The sequence below is a fragment of the Schistocerca serialis genome, chromosome 7, assembly GCF_023864345.2.
Source record: "Schistocerca serialis cubense isolate TAMUIC-IGC-003099 chromosome 7, iqSchSeri2.2, whole genome shotgun sequence".
Classification (NCBI taxonomy): domain Eukaryota; kingdom Metazoa; phylum Arthropoda; class Insecta; order Orthoptera; family Acrididae; genus Schistocerca; species Schistocerca serialis.
The window spans coordinates 54,637,733-54,657,514 of NC_064644.1; the positions used below are offsets into that span (position 1 = coordinate 54,637,733).

General features: G+C 43.1%; 1 protein-coding gene across 1 annotated transcript in view; it reads right to left on the reverse strand.

Annotated features, from left to right (window-relative positions):
- The window catches only part of LOC126412714 (carbonic anhydrase-related protein 10-like), a 437,817-nt gene that overhangs the window by 259,053 nt on the left and 158,982 nt on the right, over positions 1–19,782 (reverse strand). Inside the window, exon 3 of the mRNA XM_050082432.1 lies at positions 7,789–7,836. Within this exon, the coding sequence (XP_049938389.1) occupies positions 7,789–7,836 (48 nt within the window). The remainder of the gene's footprint in view (positions 1–7,788; positions 7,837–19,782) is intronic.

Below are 19,782 nucleotides of genomic sequence, written 5' to 3' on the forward strand. Positions count from 1 at the left end.
GTAGTACCATAATTACTCCCCGTCAGATGCTGCTGGCTATCTTGACACGGAAAATGAACGAGACGACACTCGAAGTTGGGTAGATGGCATCAGGAAACATGTGGAGTGGCGTAGATATGTAACACTGGAAAGTGTTACATATGGAAACGACTGGAAGAAACCATCAGCTGTGAGTGAGTGAGTGGCAAATGACACATAATGATGGTTACCGAACTTTCACATTTGAAAATAATTTGGAGCACACGCTACGGCGAGTCCTGAAATCGTTAATTAGGGAAGTTATACCTTAAATAAATGTAAGTCAAAAGCCGAAAGCCGAAGTTTTAAACTACGTATCTAACAAATCCTTCACGCGTGAGAATCGTACAAATATGCCGTCGTTTGACCATCGCACAACTCCCTTATGGAGAAGACAGTAATAAGCACACACAGCGTAGAGAAACAATTGGAAGAGTTGAAACTGATTATGTCGCCAGGTCGTGATGGAATCAGAATTCGATTTTACGAAGAGTACACTGAAACATTGTTATCTTACTTAGCTTATATCTCGTCTTACGCGAAGTCTAAAGCGACAGGAACATGTTTCCAGTCATCAACAGTCCAACTTCGGTGTTGACGGACCCAGGCGAGGCGTACAACTTCGTGTCGTGCAGTCATCAAGGGTACACGAGTTGCCCCGAAAACCCAAGTCGATGATGCTTCGTTGAATGGTTTGTACGCTAGCACTTGTTGATGGCCCAGCATTGAAATCTGCAGCAATTTGCGGAAGGGATGCACTTACGTCACGTTGAACGATTCTCTTTAGTCGTCGTTGGTACCGTTCTTGCACAATCTTTTTTCGGCCGAAGCGATGTCGGAGGTCTGATGTTTTACCTGATTCCTGATATTAACGGTACACTGGTGAAATGGTCTTACGGGAAAATCCCCACTTCATCGCTACCTCGGAGATGCTGTGTCTCATCGCCCGTGCGTCAACTATAACATCACGTACAAACTCACTTATATCTTGATAACATGCCATTGTAGCAGCATTAACCAATCTAAGAAATGCGCCAGACACTTGTTGTCTTATACAGGCGTCGCCGACCACAGGGCCGCATTCTGCTGTTTACATATATCTATATTTGAATACGCATGTCTGTACCAGTTTATTTGGAGCTTCAGTTTAGAAAGTAACAGTAGTCCTATCACACTTCCTCGAGGCACTCTTGAAGGTAACCATGTCTCTGTTCAACTCTCGCCTTGGGTGATAACATACTGGGTTCTGTTACTTAAGAAGTCTACGTCCCACACGCATATCTGGGAACCTATTCCGTATGCTTGTGCCTTCGTTAACAGTCGACAGTGTGGCATACTGTCAAATGCTTTACGGCAATGTCAGAATCTCGCAGGATCTCAAACGTAAACGGGGGAAGCTGAGATTCACACGAGCCATGTTCTCTCAGCCCATCTGATTTGTTTACAGAAGCTTTTCCTTCTTAAGGAAATTTATTGTATTAGAATTGACTGCTCTGCAGCAGACCGATCTTAAGGGTATTTGTCTGTAAAATATCAGGTCCGTTCTTTCAACTTTATTACATACAGGAATCTCATTTAGCCGGCCGGTGTGGCCGAGCGGTTCTAGGCGCTTCAGTCTGGAACCGCGTGACCGCTACGGTCGCAGGTTCGAATTCTGCCTCGGGCATGGATGTGTGTGATGTCCTTAGGTTAGTTAGGTTTAAGTAGTTCTAAGTTCTAGGGGACTGATGACCACAGATGTTAAGTCCCATAGTGCTCAGAACCATTTGAACCAATCTCGTTTCAAATTGTATCGAGCGGATGGACGTTCGGGTATGGAGACAACTTCATGAATCCCTGGACCCTGCATGTCACAGGGGACTGTTCAAGCTGGTAGAGGCTCTATAACGGTGCGGGGCGTGTGTAGTTGAAGCGACATAGGACCCCTCATGCGTATAGAATTGACTCTGACAGCTGACTCGTACGTAAGCCTCCTGTCTGATCACCTGCATTCATTCATGTCCATTGTGAGTTCAGACGGACTTGGGAAATTCGAGCAGGACAATGCGACATCCCACATGTCCAGAATTGCTATACACTTACGCTGGCCACCAAACTCCCCTTACATGAACAATATTGAGCATATCTGGAATGCGGTGTTCAGAAGAGATCTCCACCCCCTCGTACTCTTACTGATTTATGGACAGCGTTGCAGGATTCATGGTGTCAGTTCCTTCCAGCACTACATGAGACTTTAGTCGAGTCCACGCCACATGATAATGCGGCACTTCTGCGTGATTGCAGGAGCGCTACAAGATATTAGGCAGGTGTACCAATTTATTTGATTCTACAGTGTATGTACATAAATGAGCCGTCCGACAGGCCAAGCAGCGATCAGCGGTTGTTTGCTGATCATGCTATGGTGTAGGGGAAGGTGTAGAAGTTAATCAGATGTTCAAATGTGTGTGAATTCCTGAGGGACCAAACTGCTGAGGTCATCGGTCCCTAGACTTACACAGTACTTCAACTAACTTATGTTAAGAACAACACACCCATGCCCGAGGGAGGACTTGAACCTCCGGCGGGAGACGCTGCGCAATCCGTGACATGGCGCCTCAAACCGCAAGGAGTTGCCGCGTGGCAAAAGACTGCAGGAGAATACGACATAGATAAAGTTTCTTCTTGGTGTGTTAAGTGGCATCTACTACTTAATGTGGAAAAATGTACGTTAAATCAGATGAGTAGGAAAAACAAAACCATAATGATGGAATACAGCATTACTAGTGTGCTGCTTGACACAGTCACGTTGTTAAAATAACTGGACGTAATGTTGCAGAGCATTATGAAATAGAATGAGCATGTAATGATTTTAGTAGGGAAGGCGAATGGTCGACTGCGGTTTTTATCAGGAGAATTTTAAGAAAGTGTGGTTCTTCTGTAAAGGAGACCGCTTAAAAGACGCTAGTGGGACCCAATTTTGAGTACGGCTGGTGTATTCGGGATTCACACCAGAACGGACTAAAGGAGGACATTGAAGTAATTCGGAGGCGGGATGATACATTTGTTGCCGGTGGGATCGAACAAGGCGCAAGTATTACGGAACTCAAATGGATACCAATAGAGAGACAGTAACTTTCTTTCCGAGGGGCTCTATTGAGAAAATTTCGAAAACCGACATTTGAGCCTGACTGCAGAATGACGCTCCGACGTTCGTCGTTTTTACCTCTGTATGTCTGCGAGTGGAACTAGAAAGTAAATGACTATTTGTAAAGGCTGCCTACTATGCACCATACCGTGGCTTGAAGAGTATGTATGTTGGTGCAGGTATATAATTGTAGATATTCATGTAGAAGTGACTTAATAGGTATCAGTCTTAATACAATCATCATTTATTTCAGTTTTAATTGAAAGTTCCGATAGAAATTTGACAACCACAAATTATGTGTATTTCAAATACTGCATTGAGTTAGTGCATTTCTACATCTGCATCTGAACTCTAAAAGCCTTCTTATGGCGTGTAGGGGAGAATGCTCTGACTACAGCTGTAGGTCCAACCTTTTCCTCTTAGAATCGCTAATAGTGTGCAGGAGAAGCGACTGGTGATAAGCTTTCATGTGAGCCCGAATCTCTCTAATTTTACATTCGTAGCCCTTCGTGAGATATCCGTAGGACGAAACAATACAATGAAGTTATAATGAAATCTAGGCCCGTAAGCAGCGAAAGGTCTAAATTTCATTAATCTTCTAGAGCTGCAAATCACCAGTGATATCTGTACAGATATCAGCTTCATACAGATAAGGCTTACCGGCCACTGATCGTCTTCAGTGTGGATGCACTCAGGCTGCCTGAACTCTTACGGGAATCAGTAGATTGACTGCCGCGAGTAATGGGTATGGTAGGCAGGGTCACTACAAATGTAGTGTGTGGACAGAAAGTTGGAAAGTGTGGGTCTCACGGGGAGCGTGCCAGAGATAAGTCCCTGCTGTCGCACTACCGTCTGCCTCCTCGGTGGCTCAGTCGGATAGAGCGTCTGCCATGTAAGCAGAAGGTCCCGGGCTCGAGTTCCGGTCGGAGCACACATTTTTCAACTGTCCCCCTTGATGTTTATCAACGCCTGTAAGCAGCGAAAGGTCCAGATTTCACTATAACTTCATTCTCCGAAAGATGCAAGATCACCAATCTGTACAGTTATCAGCTTCATAAGCAATATAGTGGTTGACTTTTCTAGGAACAAAGGCTCTGTCAATTTAAACAGTTAACCGCGCCGTGTTCCATAACGCTTCAGACGTAGCATCAGCCAATGGAGCTGGTGATCCTCTCAGTGACGTTTCTGCGCTTAGTAAGCCAACATGTGACGAAACACGCTGCTCTTCTTCAGATACTTTCTATTTCCCCTGTAAATCCTAACTGATAAGAATGCTAGATTGAGGAGCAATATTCAAATATCAGACGAGGCTAGCTCCTTCTTAGGAGGACTACACATCCTAAGAAATCCAAAGAACTCTAGTCTGGCATTTGCTCCTCCTACGATTAGTTTTCTGTAGTTAGTACACTTTAAATCGCTCATAAATGCATACTACCAGATGTGCAATGTACAGGGTTATTACAAATGATTGAAGCGATTTCACAGCTCTACAATAACTTTATTATTTGAGATATTTTGACAATGCTTTGCACACACATACAAAAACTCAAAAAGTTTTTTAGGCATTCACAAATGTTCGATATGTGCCCCTTTAGTGATTCGGCAGACATCAAGCCGATAATCAAGTTCCTCCCACACTCGACGCAGCATGTCCCCATCAATGAGTTCGAAAGCATCGTTGATGCGAGCTCGCAGTTCTGGCACGTTTCTTGGTAGAGGAGGTTTAAACACTGAATCTTTCACATAACCCCACAGAAAGAAATCGCACGGGATTAAGTCGGGAGAGCGTGGAGGCCATGATATGAATTGTTGATCATGATCTCCACCACGACCGATCCATCGGTTTTCCAATCTCCAGTTTAAGAAATGCTTCTGCTTTAGCCTTTTCCGTAAGATTTTCCAAACCGTCGGTAGTGGTACGGTTAGCTCCCTGCTTGCTTTATTCGTCGACTTCCGCGGCTACGCGTGAATCTTGCCCGCACGCGTTCAACCGTTTCTTCGCTCACTGCAGGCCGACCCGTTGATTTCCCCTTACAGAGGCATCCAGAAGCTTTAAACTGCGCATACCATCGCCGAATGGAGTTAGCAGTTGGTGGATCTTTGTTGAACTTCGTCCTGAAGTGTCGTTGCACTGTTATGACTGACTGATGTGAGTGCATTTCAAGCACGACATACGCTTTCTCGGCTCCTGTCGCCATTTTGTCTCACTGCGCTCTCGAGCGCTCTGGCGGCAGAAACCTGAAGTGCGACTTCAGCCGAACAAAACTTTATGAGTTTTTCTACATATCTGTAGTGTGTCGTGACCATATGTCAATGAATGGAGCTACAGTGAATTTATGAAATCGCTTCAATCATTTGTAATAGCCCTGTATGTCTCTACTAGTCGTCATTCAGCAGTCGGGTCTTGGCGCCAGTTTGTACACGATAAGTGACATTTGTTAATCCCCTGTACCACACGTCGATTCCTACATACGTTCTTGCATTTCACTACCATTTTCCAGCACTGGAACTTCTCCACGTACGACAGTCTCAGCCTGGAATTGCCACACCAAACATCCGACGCCAGCTAGTAAACCATTCGTATGGGTCACTGACCGTCCGAAAGCACCCCGTTTGGTTACGCGGCAAGCAATTTTAACTTCTAAAAATTTCTATCTTGTGAATGACATGCTGCGGTTTCTTTGCTAAGAACTCTTCAATGCAATAAAACAGTCGGTCCGAAATTCTGTAGGCTAATATTTAGTTTATTAGACCACAGTGCAGAAGTGAATCGAATACCTTCTTTGTTGTGTTATCGTCACTCTCAGTAGTTATCTCATTATATTAATTGTTACTGGTTCAATACCTGCAAGGTAAACGTGTTACTGAACATTCAAAATTGAGGTGTGATTCGTTTCACTGGAAGACGGCTAGCCTAGATGTGACAGAGCCTATGGTCTCACGACGCCGAAGGTGGCAGAGGAGGGCGATATCGACTGTACCGAAGATGGGGGCTGTGTAACAGCTGGTGCAGTCGAACTTCCAGCTAATGCTATTTATTTGAGCTATCGTTATTGAGAAGACTGAATAATACACTTTTCGCTATGAGATCAGAGATTTCAGCCATGGGTAGTGAACAATTCACGTAAACGCCAAAGCCAAAGCCAGAATCTACTGCAGAAATTAAATGCTGCTACTCTTACTATAAAATTTCCAATATATCTTGCAGTGAAAATGGAAGACTTGTTTATCCTGTACACTTTTACTCTATTATATCCTGTGCTATCGTATTTTAGTTTTACTCTGTTCTATATGCTATGATCTTTCACATTCACGATCAGTATTGCTAGCTCAGAAGGACAATCAGAACGATCTGTGGTATATGTTGTTGAACTTAGTGCAAGTCGTTCTTCAAGTATCTCGGAATCCATCACTGTACATATATATTCTCGTGGGATTTGTGTTTAAGAAAGTGGATTCATTCGAATGAAAAAACCTTATTTACTCCGTAAATATTAAACACAAAACCGAACTACACTTGGATAATATTCCTGTAACCACTGAACAGGAATCTGACACTACTCTGCAAGTTTATTTTCCAGTAGGCTTCCAGTACAACCGGAAAAAAGAGTGTCCAATAACAGATTGTCTAAGCTAAAATGCTTCACTGTGGAACGTTCCTTATATTCTCTACAGTAGTTTCGACCCTGCAGTATTGCAATTTTTTATAATTTTCAAAGCCTCCTTATGTTATCTCAGTTTTTTTATCAGTTTTCTTAGAATTACGTATTTTTCGCTCTACGATAAAGCAGCTTTGACTCGCATGATCCAATAGCAGCTGATAAAGTGAAATTAATCGTTTCCGAACATATGAAGGTGAAATCATAAGGGTCTTCTTCAGTAGACTACATGATTTTATCAAAAAGAACTGGTCGTTTTTTCTTCAGGTGATGTACATGTTTAACTGCTTTGAAGGTAGTGTTTGGTTTACGTTTTCAGAACACCGGCAGATTTAAAGAAACCGACAGAATCATGGGATCAAATTATCTCTAACTCATTCTGTAAAGACAGTTGTGTGTAATAGAATCTTCTGTACAATCTCTTAACTGGAGAACGGTAAAAAAGAAACGTCCAAGTAACAATCACTACTTTTCTTCATACTGATACTCACCTACGCTAGGTCTACTTCTGCACCTTTCCTATCCTTGTGGGACTGGTAGTGCAAGTGACGAATATTTCCCCCCTGTTTGGTTTCTGCCGACCTACCAAATATACAGATATCGACTTCAACATAAAAATAGTATTAAGCACTACTGCTCGTCAGATAAGCTGTGTATACTAGGCGACAATGGGAAAAGTAGATTCCTGTAAATTTTAAGAATGAAGTACTTTTCAACAATTACGGATGAACGTTGGTTTGAGAATTTTTTCAACATCCACAAGTACTACGTACTATTATTACGAGCGTTGGGAGTCCATTAAGTTCCAGTAATTTTATACCAACACTTCTAACCACAGAGAGATATATTAGTAGCTCTGTGAGCACATTTAGAGACGTTTTTGTACAGAAACAAGTGGCAGCGACTGAAAGGATTCGCAGCAATTGCTCCTGACCGTGTACTGGAACTGAATCTACTGAGTCTGAACAAAGACGGTGTCTGCCTTACCTGAAATACCATCGTATGTCCACCACTCTTCCCAGCTCTCCCGGAAGGCTGGAACAAAAAAGAACACACTTTAAGTCTCATTATACTGCTAATCAATTGAAGTAAAATTTAGTTACAAAAACAGTGGAGCACTTCCCGTGTAGGGTGAGCTGCTTTGTGGCTAGCGAAACGGTTGTAACCCATTTATGGAGTTATAAACTAATTCATTCACCACTCATTTATCTTCAACAGCTTTGCTAAAAACATATTTATCTGCTCTATGAACTGAAATTGGTACGACGATTAAATGTTACTTAGCTCATTTTTTCCTGTCAAACCCAAAGGCACTCACTTTTGAGAAAAGTAGTAGAGACACAGGATATTCACGTGGGACAGGTTGTTACCCATGTAGCATCTACAGGAAAATGTTTAAATCTCGTGTGCACAGATACAATCTCTTGAACTGCCGAGTTTCGTTTTCAAATATTTAAATTTCAGCTCACTGTAACAGTTCTCTTGACAACAATGCCACTTTTACTCATTAACGCAATGCTGCTTCTGGTAGACAATAGAGAAAAACTATGCGTCATCTGAAGACCAAAATACAGAGATGAAATGCTTTTGTGCGTTTTCTATACTTCTGAAAATACTGGTTACCTACTTTGATTTTAAAGAAGAAAAGCGTGCTTCTAGCTAGGTAATCAGCTGACTCTTTGAAAAACCCTGCAGTACAATCATATAGCTATTAGATGCAGTTTAAAAAAGGATTAAAATGAAATTGGCGAATACTCATATGAAAGCTTCCTAAAAGAATACGTTTCCATTTTTGTTATAGAGCCCACATTAATCATATTAACATGTCGGCCACTACGATGTTCCAGTTAGAGCAAGTAAAAATGTTACGTGAAACAGAAGTTTATGACCTAAAACACGACGTGGGGGATTCTACCAGCATATTATTCCGCTACTAAGCTCGTTTTCCTCGTGATGAACTGCTGCCACAAAGTTCCACCAGCTCTTCTCTCATCTCCATATCTGGAACGCGGTCGCGCGGGTTGTGTCTGAGAAACTCATTTGCTCAGTATCAGCGTACTTTGAGAAATTTATGCGTCTATCGCATATTTGTCATGAAAGTCATATTCTGCAGTAGTGTCCATAAATGGAGGAACAGAATGGATTTTTCACTCTACGGCGGAGTACGCGCTATGTTGAAACTTCTTCGAAGGTGATGAAACAGGATGCACTGTGAAAGATTTATTTTCGAGACAACGCTTCGGTTCTATTAGGTCTACCACTTTGCGACCGCCGTTTTTTCTCGAGGTTTCAAGCTTTCTTATGAAAAACTTCGAAAAAATTTAAGATCAAACTATTATTCATCGCTGTTCACTACTTTCAGAAGTCACTCGGGCAGCATACTACTACTGCGGCGGAAGAACTGGGCGTCTACGACATCCATGAATCGACATATTTTTGGACTTGTTCTTATGACCGGAAATACTAGTCAACCAGGCTGTGCACTATCGATCGAAACGGGTTGTATTCAAAAGATGCTTTTGCCTGGAGAATACGGAGGGTGGAGTACGATTTCCCATTTGAGTGTTTCGAAGTATGTTTTGACCGGTTTTGCACCATGGGGCGAGCACTGTTCGCTGGAAAATCACCTTTTCACGTTTACCGCTGCTTTTGATAGTGATCTCCTGTGATTGTTTCCGTCCGTGTTTGCAGCTTCCAAAACTTTCTGTCTTCCGCCGTCATGTCGGTCCGCGACGTCAAAGTCACCGTTCTTGAAGCACTGAAACCATTCTGGGCACGTTCTTTCACTAACAGGTACCTCGCCGTGGGTCGTATCCGGCATTTATGAGTCTTACCTGCAAATATCTTCATGTTAAAGCAGAAAATTAACACTTGCCGCAAATTATGAGTTCTGGGCTCGATAGTTGACATATTCAATAGAGAATAACTTTATGATGCAATCAGAAATCGAGTAATACTTTGGTGGGTACGCGTATGCTTAAAACGCCTAAGCTTAATTGCTTGACGCTTACAACCTACCACCTGTACCACCTCTTGCCACTCTTGCCTTCTATTGCAAAACGGAGGAAGCCAACTTGGAGACCTGATAGCTAAGCTCTTTCTTCCAGTCAAAGTTTCGGGTTTGTGTTAATGTCCTTCAAACAATTCCTACTTGCCTGGAAGTATTAAGCAAGGAACAGTCACTAAGAAGAGGAATTGGTAAACACGGTTTCACAAAATTTTTTCGGCAAAGAAGGCGCAGTGAATATTCCAAAATTTAAAACAAGAACAGCTGCCAACGTGAGAAATCTGGATGTAGATACAAACTCTGTGTAGTGAAGTAACTTAAGTCACTTAATACAGACAAATCTTCTGGTGTAGACAGAACACTAAGTAGTTTCCTTTCATAGTATGTCGATGAAATGTCTACAGTTTAATCCATCATGTGCGACTGCTCGGAAGACAAAAGATAGATACTTTAAGACTACAAATTTGAGCAGATCACGAAGATACACAAGGAAATGTCATTCGTTGAATTATGGACCCATACCAATAACGCGGATTCGTAGAAGGATTTTGGAATCTACACTGTTCCAACACTACCAGATCGCTCGAGGAAACCATCCATTGACACACAACCAGCACGGATTCACAAAATATGGGTCTACCGAAACACAACTGGCTTTTTATTTACACGAGGTAGTGAGTGCTATCAACACAGAATCTTAGCTTGATTTCATATTTCTAAGTTTCCAGCAGGCTTTTGACACCGTTCCTCACAAGTGGCTTCCAAACGATTTGCGTGCCTATGAATCATTGTGTCATCTGTGCGACTTCTTTCGGGATTTCATGTCTCAAACGTCACAATTCGTAATAAATGACGAGAAGTCATCGAGTAAAACCGAAGTTATATCTAAGGTTACACAAGAAAGTGTCATAGCGGCCTGCTGCTCGTAATCTGTATAAAGGATTTAGGACGTGATCTGAACAACTCTCTTCAATTGTTTGCAGGTCATGCTGTAGTTTACGGTTTAGTAAAATCATAAGAAGTTATAAAGGAATGAAAAAATGATCCTGACTGCCGGCTGCAGTGGACGAGCGGTTCTAGGCGCTTCAGTCGGCAGGAGACGAAGTACTGGCGGAATTAAAGCTGTGAGGACGGGGTGTGAGTCGCGCTACCTCAGTTGGGGCAGCAATTACCCGCGAAAGGCAAAGGTTCCGAGTTTGAGTCTCGGTCCGGCACGCAGTTTTAATCTACCAGGAAGTTTTATGTCGGCTGCACATTGTAAATATACTGCCGGTCTTAGAGCTGTATATTTAAGTATTGCTTTACGATTAAATATTCTATATATCAGTAAGCTAGAAGCCTTCTTATACCCCCTCAGAGCAAGAATTGAAAGGGAAACGTTCACGCCTGGCGGTAACCACTTTGCTTACAATGGTACTGCATGTAAGTGGCACAACTAAAGGTGTCCGATGTGTACGTCGTTCATTTCGTCACGTATCGTATTTGTCGTGAACACGTAATGACGACTTTCTGTTTTTTCATTTCCGCAAACGCCAGCTACGTAGCAGCGGCAGTGTCAAAACTGCATGGTTACGTTAAACGTGGCAGTTTCTGTTTATAGCGCCGAGCGCCCATTATGTCTCCATTTCCCCTCACACGTCTCCACCCACTGCAAAGATCAGTGTTCACGTTTAGATTTTTGTTCATCATTTTCAGAACTGCTCTTGGGGACTGCCGATGTGAAGAAGTGGCACACTAGTTACGTTAAAATTGTTTCTAACGCCGTTGATGTGCTACTTATTCACATCGGAAATCTTATTATTCCATCCATACCGACACCCCCCAGTGCAATTCCGACTACTTCTTTGTGCCTCCTGTACTTGCTTCACACAGTCAAAGGACACCACTGGACTTGATGAAACCTCAGAATGTAGTGAGACTCATTCACACAGTTACAGCAAAATTATGTTCTACAGTAATTTAAAAAGAACTATTTCAAATATTGACCGAAAACTGCCAAACAAAATATATAAAATAAAGATATCGGCAGTCGATGCTGCCATTTTGGTATCGACATATCGGAAATGAAATTATACCCTATAAAAATTGATATTAGCTGAACGATTATCGATATATAGATGTATAGATGTTTTATCAACACACCTAGTATGCACGATATGTGAAGTGCCTGTTACGATTCGTCGTAGTTCGCCACACGACCACGGTGGCGCGTCGAGTAGTCAAATGGTTCAAATGGCTCTGAGCACTATGGGACTTAGCGTCTGAGGCCATCAGTCCCCTAGAACTACTTAAACCTAACTAACCTAAGGGCATCACACACACCCATGCCCGAGGCAGGATTCGAATCTGCGACCGTAGCGGTTGTGCGGTTCCAGACTGTAGCGCCTAGAACCGCTCGGTCATCCAGGCCGGCCGTCGATTAGTCCCCTGTTTGATACGTGGGAGGAATACAGCGTTGCGAATGGAGTTTCCAATCAGAAGTTACGAAATACTGGCCTGTCTTACCCTCGCTGCAAGGAGGTAGGGTCGCAGGAGGCATTGGATATTCAAGGTCCATTGAGTAGCATGTCGTAAATTACGATTGCGTACGCATTTCTATTCCTGCCATTACAGCGCCATCTGTGGTGAAACGAAGGAAATGCTGCAGACAAATCTATGTAGATTTTTCCCATACAGCTATAATCTGCAATAAAAAGAAAATGGGGTTCCCATTGAAGAATTCAAAATTAGCCCTCGCCACCCGCGCACGGAGAGGGGTGGCGGATCGAGTGTGGTATTGTTGAATGTTCTCCTCTGAGACAAACAAATTGGAATTACGGGGTGCATTCAAGTTCTAAGGCCTCCGATTTTTTTTCTCCGGACTGGAAAGAGATAGAAACATGCGCATTGTTTTAAAATGAGGCCACGTTCATTGTAAATACGTCCCAGAGATGGCAGCACCGTATGGCAGATGGAATTTTACCGCCAGCGGCGAGAATGAGAACTGTTTTAAATACTTAAAATGGCGACATTTTCCTTACTTGAACAGCGTGCAATCATTTGTTTTGTGAATTTGCGTGGTGTGACACCAATTGAAATTCATTGACAGTTGAAGGAGACATGTGGTGATGGAGTTATGGATGTGTCGAAAGTGCGTTCGTGGGTGTGACAGTTTAATGAAGGCAGAACGTCGTGTGACAACAAACCGAAACAACCTTGGGCTCGCACAAGCCGGTCTGACGACATGATCGAGAAAGTGGAGAGAATTGTTTTGGGGGATCGCCGAATGACTGATGAACAGATCGCCTCCAGAGTTGGCATTTCTGTGGGTTCTGTGCACACAATCCTGCATAACGACCTGAAAATGCGAAAACTGTCATCCAGGTGGGTGCCACGAATGGTGAAGGATGACCACAAGGCTGCCTGTGTGGCATGTTGCCAAGCAATGTTGACGCGCAACGACAGCATGAATGGGACTTTCTTTTCGTCGGTTGTGACAATGGATGAGACGTGGATGACATTTTTCAATCCAGAAACAAAGCGCCATCAGCTCAATGGAAGCACACAGATTCACCGCCACCAAAAAAATTTCGGGTAACCGCCAGTGCTGAAAAAATGATGGTGTCCATGTTCTGGGACAGCGAGGGCGTAATCCTTACCCATTGCGTTCCAAAGGGCACTACGGTAACAGGTGCGTCCTACGAAAATGTTTTGAAGAACAAATTCCTTCCTGCACTGAAACAAAAACGTCCGGGGAGGGCTGCGCGTGTGCTGTTTCACCGAGACAACGCACCCACACATCGAGCTAACGTTACGCAACAGTTTCTTCGTGATAACAACTTTGAAGTGTTTCCTCATGTTCCCTACTCACCTGACCTGGCTCCTAGTGACTTTTGGCTTTTTCGAACAATGAAAGACACTCTCTGTGGCCGCATATTCACCAGCCATGCTGCTATAGACTCAGCGATTTTCCACTGGTGAAAACAGACTCCTAAAGAAGCCTTCGCCGCTGCGATGGAATCATTGCGTCAGCGTTGTGAAAAATGTGTACGTCTGCAGGGCGATTACGTCGAGAAGTAATGCCAGTTTCATCGATTTCAGGTGAGTAGTTAATTAGAAAAAAAATCGGAGGCCTTAGAACTTGAATGCACCTCGTATAATTTTATTTGATCCGATATGTAGTTTACGTGACATTTCAATAAATTCACTTAAAATGAGCACCCTGTATTTAAAACTGCCTCTTTGAGGTCATGCAACAATTTCTTATGATTAGGTATGAGCGACAGGAAGCGAACGAACAGTGGTTAAATCGATTGATGTTCTTGGAGATACAACATTCCAGGTCAATGCCCGAGTCTACCGCATAATCGTATCATTAATGATACCGAGAATTCTCATGGTCCATACGAGCTCGAATGGGGCGTCGCTCTGGATCGGAGTGATCAGTCCCCTTCAGCCCATTCTTTCTTGTAGAGGAGACTGTTCGAGCCGTCAGAGACACTGAAATGATCGATCAGTATGTGGTCCCTCAGTTCAGCAAGACAGCATTATTTATCTACAAGACGGCGCTCCACCGCATCGGCCTCTCGTAGTTCGGTAACTTTTCAACCAGATATTCTGTCATCGTTGGTGCGGCCATGGTGGACCTATCCTGAGGCCGCCTAATAGCCCCGACCAAACGCCTACAGATTTTTTTGGGTGGGGATACGTCAACAGCGTATGCACGAATACCATAGAATCTGGCCGACATACGGGGGCGGATTAGAGCGATATTTCACCAAACCACTCCAGAAATGCTGCACACCACATGGCGCAGTATGAACGCGAGTACGATATGTGCCGCATTCGAAATGGGGATATGTTGAATGCTAATGTGCAGTAACATACACTTCAGACCCAAACTCCAGACTCTGCTGCACATGTATGTATCGTTAACCAGCAATATATTTGCATAGTTTCTGGCATGAACTGTTCGAAACCCGGTAAAGAAGGCATCTCAAATGGATCACATCTCAAATGGATCGCTGTCTGTCTTGTGCAACGAAGGCAGTCCCCGCCGGCCGCGGTGGTCTAGCGGTTCTAGGCGCTCAGTCCGGAACCGCGCGACTGCTACAGTCGCAGGTTCGAATCCTGCCTCGGGCATGGATGTGTGTGATGTCCTTAGGTTAGTTAGGTTTAATTAGTTCTAAGTTCTAGGGGACTGATGACCACAGATATTAAGTCCCATAGTGCTCAGAGCCATTTTTCTTCAAGACATGTTCATAGAATTTGTTGACCTGGAAAAAGCATTTGACAATGTAAAATGGTACAAGGTGTTCGAAATTCTGAGAAAAATAGGGGTAATAACGAGGGAAAGTTGGATAATATACAATATGTTCAAGAATGTAGAGGGAAAAATAAGACTAGAAGATGAACAGCGAAGTACTAGGATTAAAAAGGGTTAAGGTAGGAGTGTAATCCTTTCACCCATGCTGTGTTTAATTTATACATCGAAGGAACAATGACGGAAATAAAAGAAAGATTCAAGAGTGCAATTAAAATTCAGTAAGATTCGGTGATGACATGCTATTCTCAGTAATTACCACAATTACAGAATTTACTGAATGGAACCAACAGTCTAATGAATAAAAAAATAAAATGAGAGTAAATCGAATAAAGACGGAAGAATTGAGAAGTAGCAGAAATCAGAACAGGGAGGAATTTAACATCAGAGTTGATGGGCGCGAAGTAGATGAAGTTACGGAATTCTGCCACCTAGGCAGCAAAATAACCAATGACGGACGGAGCAAGGAGGACATAAAAAAGCAGATTATCGCTGGACATCACGGAATTACGTCTGTGGTACTACAGGGAGCTATAGAGGCTAACAGGTGTAGAAGAAAGAGACTGGAATACATCCAAAGTGATCTATTTCACCATCGTGATAGGGACTGAAACGAACAGTGGAAGCGAATAGGGTATAAGACCTTGAAAGTTGTAGGGTGGCAGAAGCTGCAGTTTGTCAGGTGCTGCCCTCTTGGAAAACCAGACATTATTTGTTTCCGCGGTGGTTCGCAACTATCGGTAACCAACTCTTCCGCGCATGCAAGATTTTGGCCCTGTGGAAGGTTTCAGATGCTGCTGTAAGACAGTTTGAAAACTGGATCATTTTCAAATCTCCCGCTTCGCGGTACGTACACAGCGGAGGCAATGAACTCTGACCAGTGTGCTGTGAAAAACTGTTGCACGTTCGGCCCTGCCGTTCGTTGCGCAAGACAGAAGATGATGTCACTTACGTAAAACGCTTTATACAAGGAACTTAGCACATTTATTGCTTGTTAAAGGTACATACATGTGTAGGAGATACTGGAGGTGTGTCACATCACCTTTCTGAGTTCTATATTTACGTGATTACTCTGAAATTCACACTTAGGTGGTAGGCAGAAGGTTCGGAGAATCAGACTATTTGTCGACCATAGTACTCTCGAACTACGCGTGTGAGGTGTGACCGTCTAAATCTTTCCGTGTGAGCTCTGATTTCCCTTATTTTCTCACGATGAACATTTCTCCGTATGTAGGTGGGAGTCGGTAAAATATTTTGGTATTTGGGAAAAAGTTGGTGTTGGTAATTTGGTGAAAAGATATCTCCGCAACGTTAAAATGTGTTATTCAAATGACTGCCGCCCCAAGTCACTTATCATGTTCCACACTCTGTCTCACCTATTTCGTGAAAATAAGAAACGGGCTTCCCTTCTTTTAACTTACCCAATGTTCCCTGCCATTTCTGTTTGGAAAAGGTCTCATACCGAGCCTCTCTACCCCAGAAGCGTACTGTAGGCAATCTCTTTAGAAAATCTCTTAGAATTTGTAAGAGTTCTGTCAATAACACGCAGTCCTTCATTCGTCTTCCTCGTAACATTTTCGTTTCTAAGTAATTCGCAATAGTAGATCAGAAATTTTTGTTATTTGTATTTGTGGTACTCCTGTGAAGAATCAGACACTTCAATTTTTTGGAGGTCAACTCCCACTGTTCACAACATGGACACATCTTGTCAGAATCAAAGTGATTCAAATGGCTCTGAGCACTACGGGACTTAACATCTGAGGTCATCAGTCCCCTAAGACAGAACTACTTAAGCCTAACTAACCTAAGGACATCACACACATCAATGCACGAGGCAGGATTCTAACCTGCGACCGTAGCGGTTTCTACAGATAGGAGACCAGGTACTGGCAGAATAGAAGCTGTGAGGACGGGCCGTCAGTTGTGCTTGGGTAGCTCAGTTGGTAGAGCATTATTCCGCGAAACGCAAGTGTTCCGAGTTCGAGTCTGGACTCGACACAAACTTTTAATCTGCCAGGAAGTTTCATATCCGCTCACATTTCGCTGAAAATCTCATTCTGTAGCCGATATTTTTATAGGCCGGTACTTCGATACATTTTCCGTCGATATATCGACACTTTTCTTTATATATCGAGGACCGATAATAATACTTTATAAAATATCGATATATCGAATTCTGGATACATTGAGAAATATCAACAGCCCTAGGCAGACGTACAACAGATAGCGGCTCTAAAAATTACAATACTACACAGTGTTTATTGCCTGCATATCCACCTATCATTTGGAGAAAAGAGGAGCAAGTGGACGATGAATGTTGCAACCATAAAACAAAAAAAAAATGTAATGGTCCTGATTTACGGAGAATGTAGGAGAAATGTTGAGGCTGCTGCTGCCTTGTATTCCGAGCGTTTTCCACAGAAAACTCGCTCTCGTTCGTTCTTTTACAAGGATGCCAAGGCCTTTATGTCTGACAGTAGCGAACAGACTAGCAAAAGTGAACGAAGCAAACGTGTTACAGGAGAAGCTAATGAAACAGCAGTGCATGCTAACCCATGGATTAGCCCTCGGCAAATACACCGCGATTCCAGTACGTCCCTAGGCAGTAATGTCACAATAATGCACCGTCTTAAGTATCAACAAAACCGCGTACCACTGCATCAAGAACATCATGGCGCCGATTTCCATAACCGGGTAGTGTTTTGTAAATGGGAACGTCAACAAAGGCAAACGGCCTCCACGTTGTTATCCACTGAGTTTTCAAAAACTATGGTAGCGTTCACCGGCATAACATGTATTACTGGACTGTACACCATTCCCACTGGTTACGGCAAGCTGACCAACAACGTGTTTGGTTGGTTAACGTATGGTGTAGCATTATGGGAAATAAAGCCATTGGTCCATATTTTATAGACGGCACGTTAAATGAACGCACACGTCGAACGTTTTTGGAATAGGACCTACCGTTATTACTGCAGGATCTTACTCTGAATCTCCAGCAACGTGTGTGGTTTCAGCATGACGGTTGCCCATCGTATTGAAACACGGGAGGTATTTGAGCGTGTTTACACTGGTCGGTGGATCGGCAGAGGTGGCCCTGTTAACTAGCCCGCTACATCGCCAGATTTGACGCCACCAGATTTCTTCAAAAATGGTTCAAATGGCTCTGAACAGTATGGGACTTAACATCTGAGGCCATCAGTCCCCTAGACTTTATTTTTTTTTTTTGGTCATCCATCTACTGACTGGTTTGATGCGGCCCGCCACGAATTCCTTTCCTGTGCTAACCTCTTCACCTCAGAGTAGCACTTGCAACCTACGTCCTCAATTATTTGCTTGATGTATTCCAATCTCTGTCTTCCTCTACAGTTTTTGCCCTCTACAGCTCCCTCTAGTACCATGGAAGTCATTCCCTCATGTCTTAGCAGATGTCCTATCATCCTGTCCCTTCTCCTTATCAGTGTTTTCCACATATTCCTTTCCTCTCCGATTTTGCGTAGAACCTCCTCATTCCTTACCTTATCAGTCCACCTAATTTTCAACATTCGTCTATAGCACCACATCTCAAATGCTTCGATTCTCTTCTGTTCCGGTTTTCTGACAGTCCATGTTTCACTACCATACAATGCTGTACTCCAGACGTACATCCTCAGAAATTTCTTCCTCAAATTAAGGCCGATATTTGATGTTAGTAGACTTTTCTTGGCCAGAAATGCCTTTTTTGCCATAGCGAGTCTGCTTTTCATGTCCTCCTTGTTCCGTCCGTCATTGGTTAGAATTCCTTAACTTCATTGACTTCGTGACCATCAATCCTGATGTTAAGTTTCTCGCTGTTCTCATTTCTACTACTTCTCATTACCTTCGTCTTTCTCCGATTTACTCTCAAACCATACTGTGTACTTATTAGACTGTTCATTCCGTTCAGCAGATCATTTAATTCTTCTTCACTTTCACTCAGGATAGCAATGTCATCAGCGAATCGTATCATTGATATCCTTTCACCTTGTATTTTAATTCCACTCCTGAACCTTTCTTTTATTTCCATAATTGCTTCCTCGATGTACAGATTGAAGAGTAGGGGCGAAAGGCTACAGCCTTGTCTTACACCCTTCTTAATGCGAGCACTTCGTTCTTGATCGTCCGCTCTTATTATTCCCTCTTGGTTGTTGTACATATTGTATATGACCCGTCTCTCCCTATAGCTTACCCCTACTTTTTTCAGAATCTCGAACAGCTTGCACCATTTTATATTGTCGAACGCTTTTTCCAGGTCCACAAATCCTATGAAAGTGTCTTGATTTTTCTTTAGCCTTGCTTCCATTATTAGCCGTAACGTCAGAATTGCCTCTCTCGTCCCTTTACTTTTCCTAAAGCCAAACTGATCGTCACCTAGCGCACTCTCAATTTTCTTATCCTTTCTTCTGAATATTATTCTTGTAAGCAGCTCCGATGCATAAGCTGCTAAGCTGATTGTGCGATAATTCTCGCACTTGTCAGCTCTTGCCGTCTTCGGAATTGTGTGGATGATGCTTTTCCGAAAGTCAGATGGTATATCGCCAGACTCATATATTGTACACACCAACGTGAATAGTCGTTTTGTTGCCACTTCCCCCAATGATTTTAGAAATTCTGATGGAATTTTATTTATCCCTTCTGCCTTATTTGACCGTAA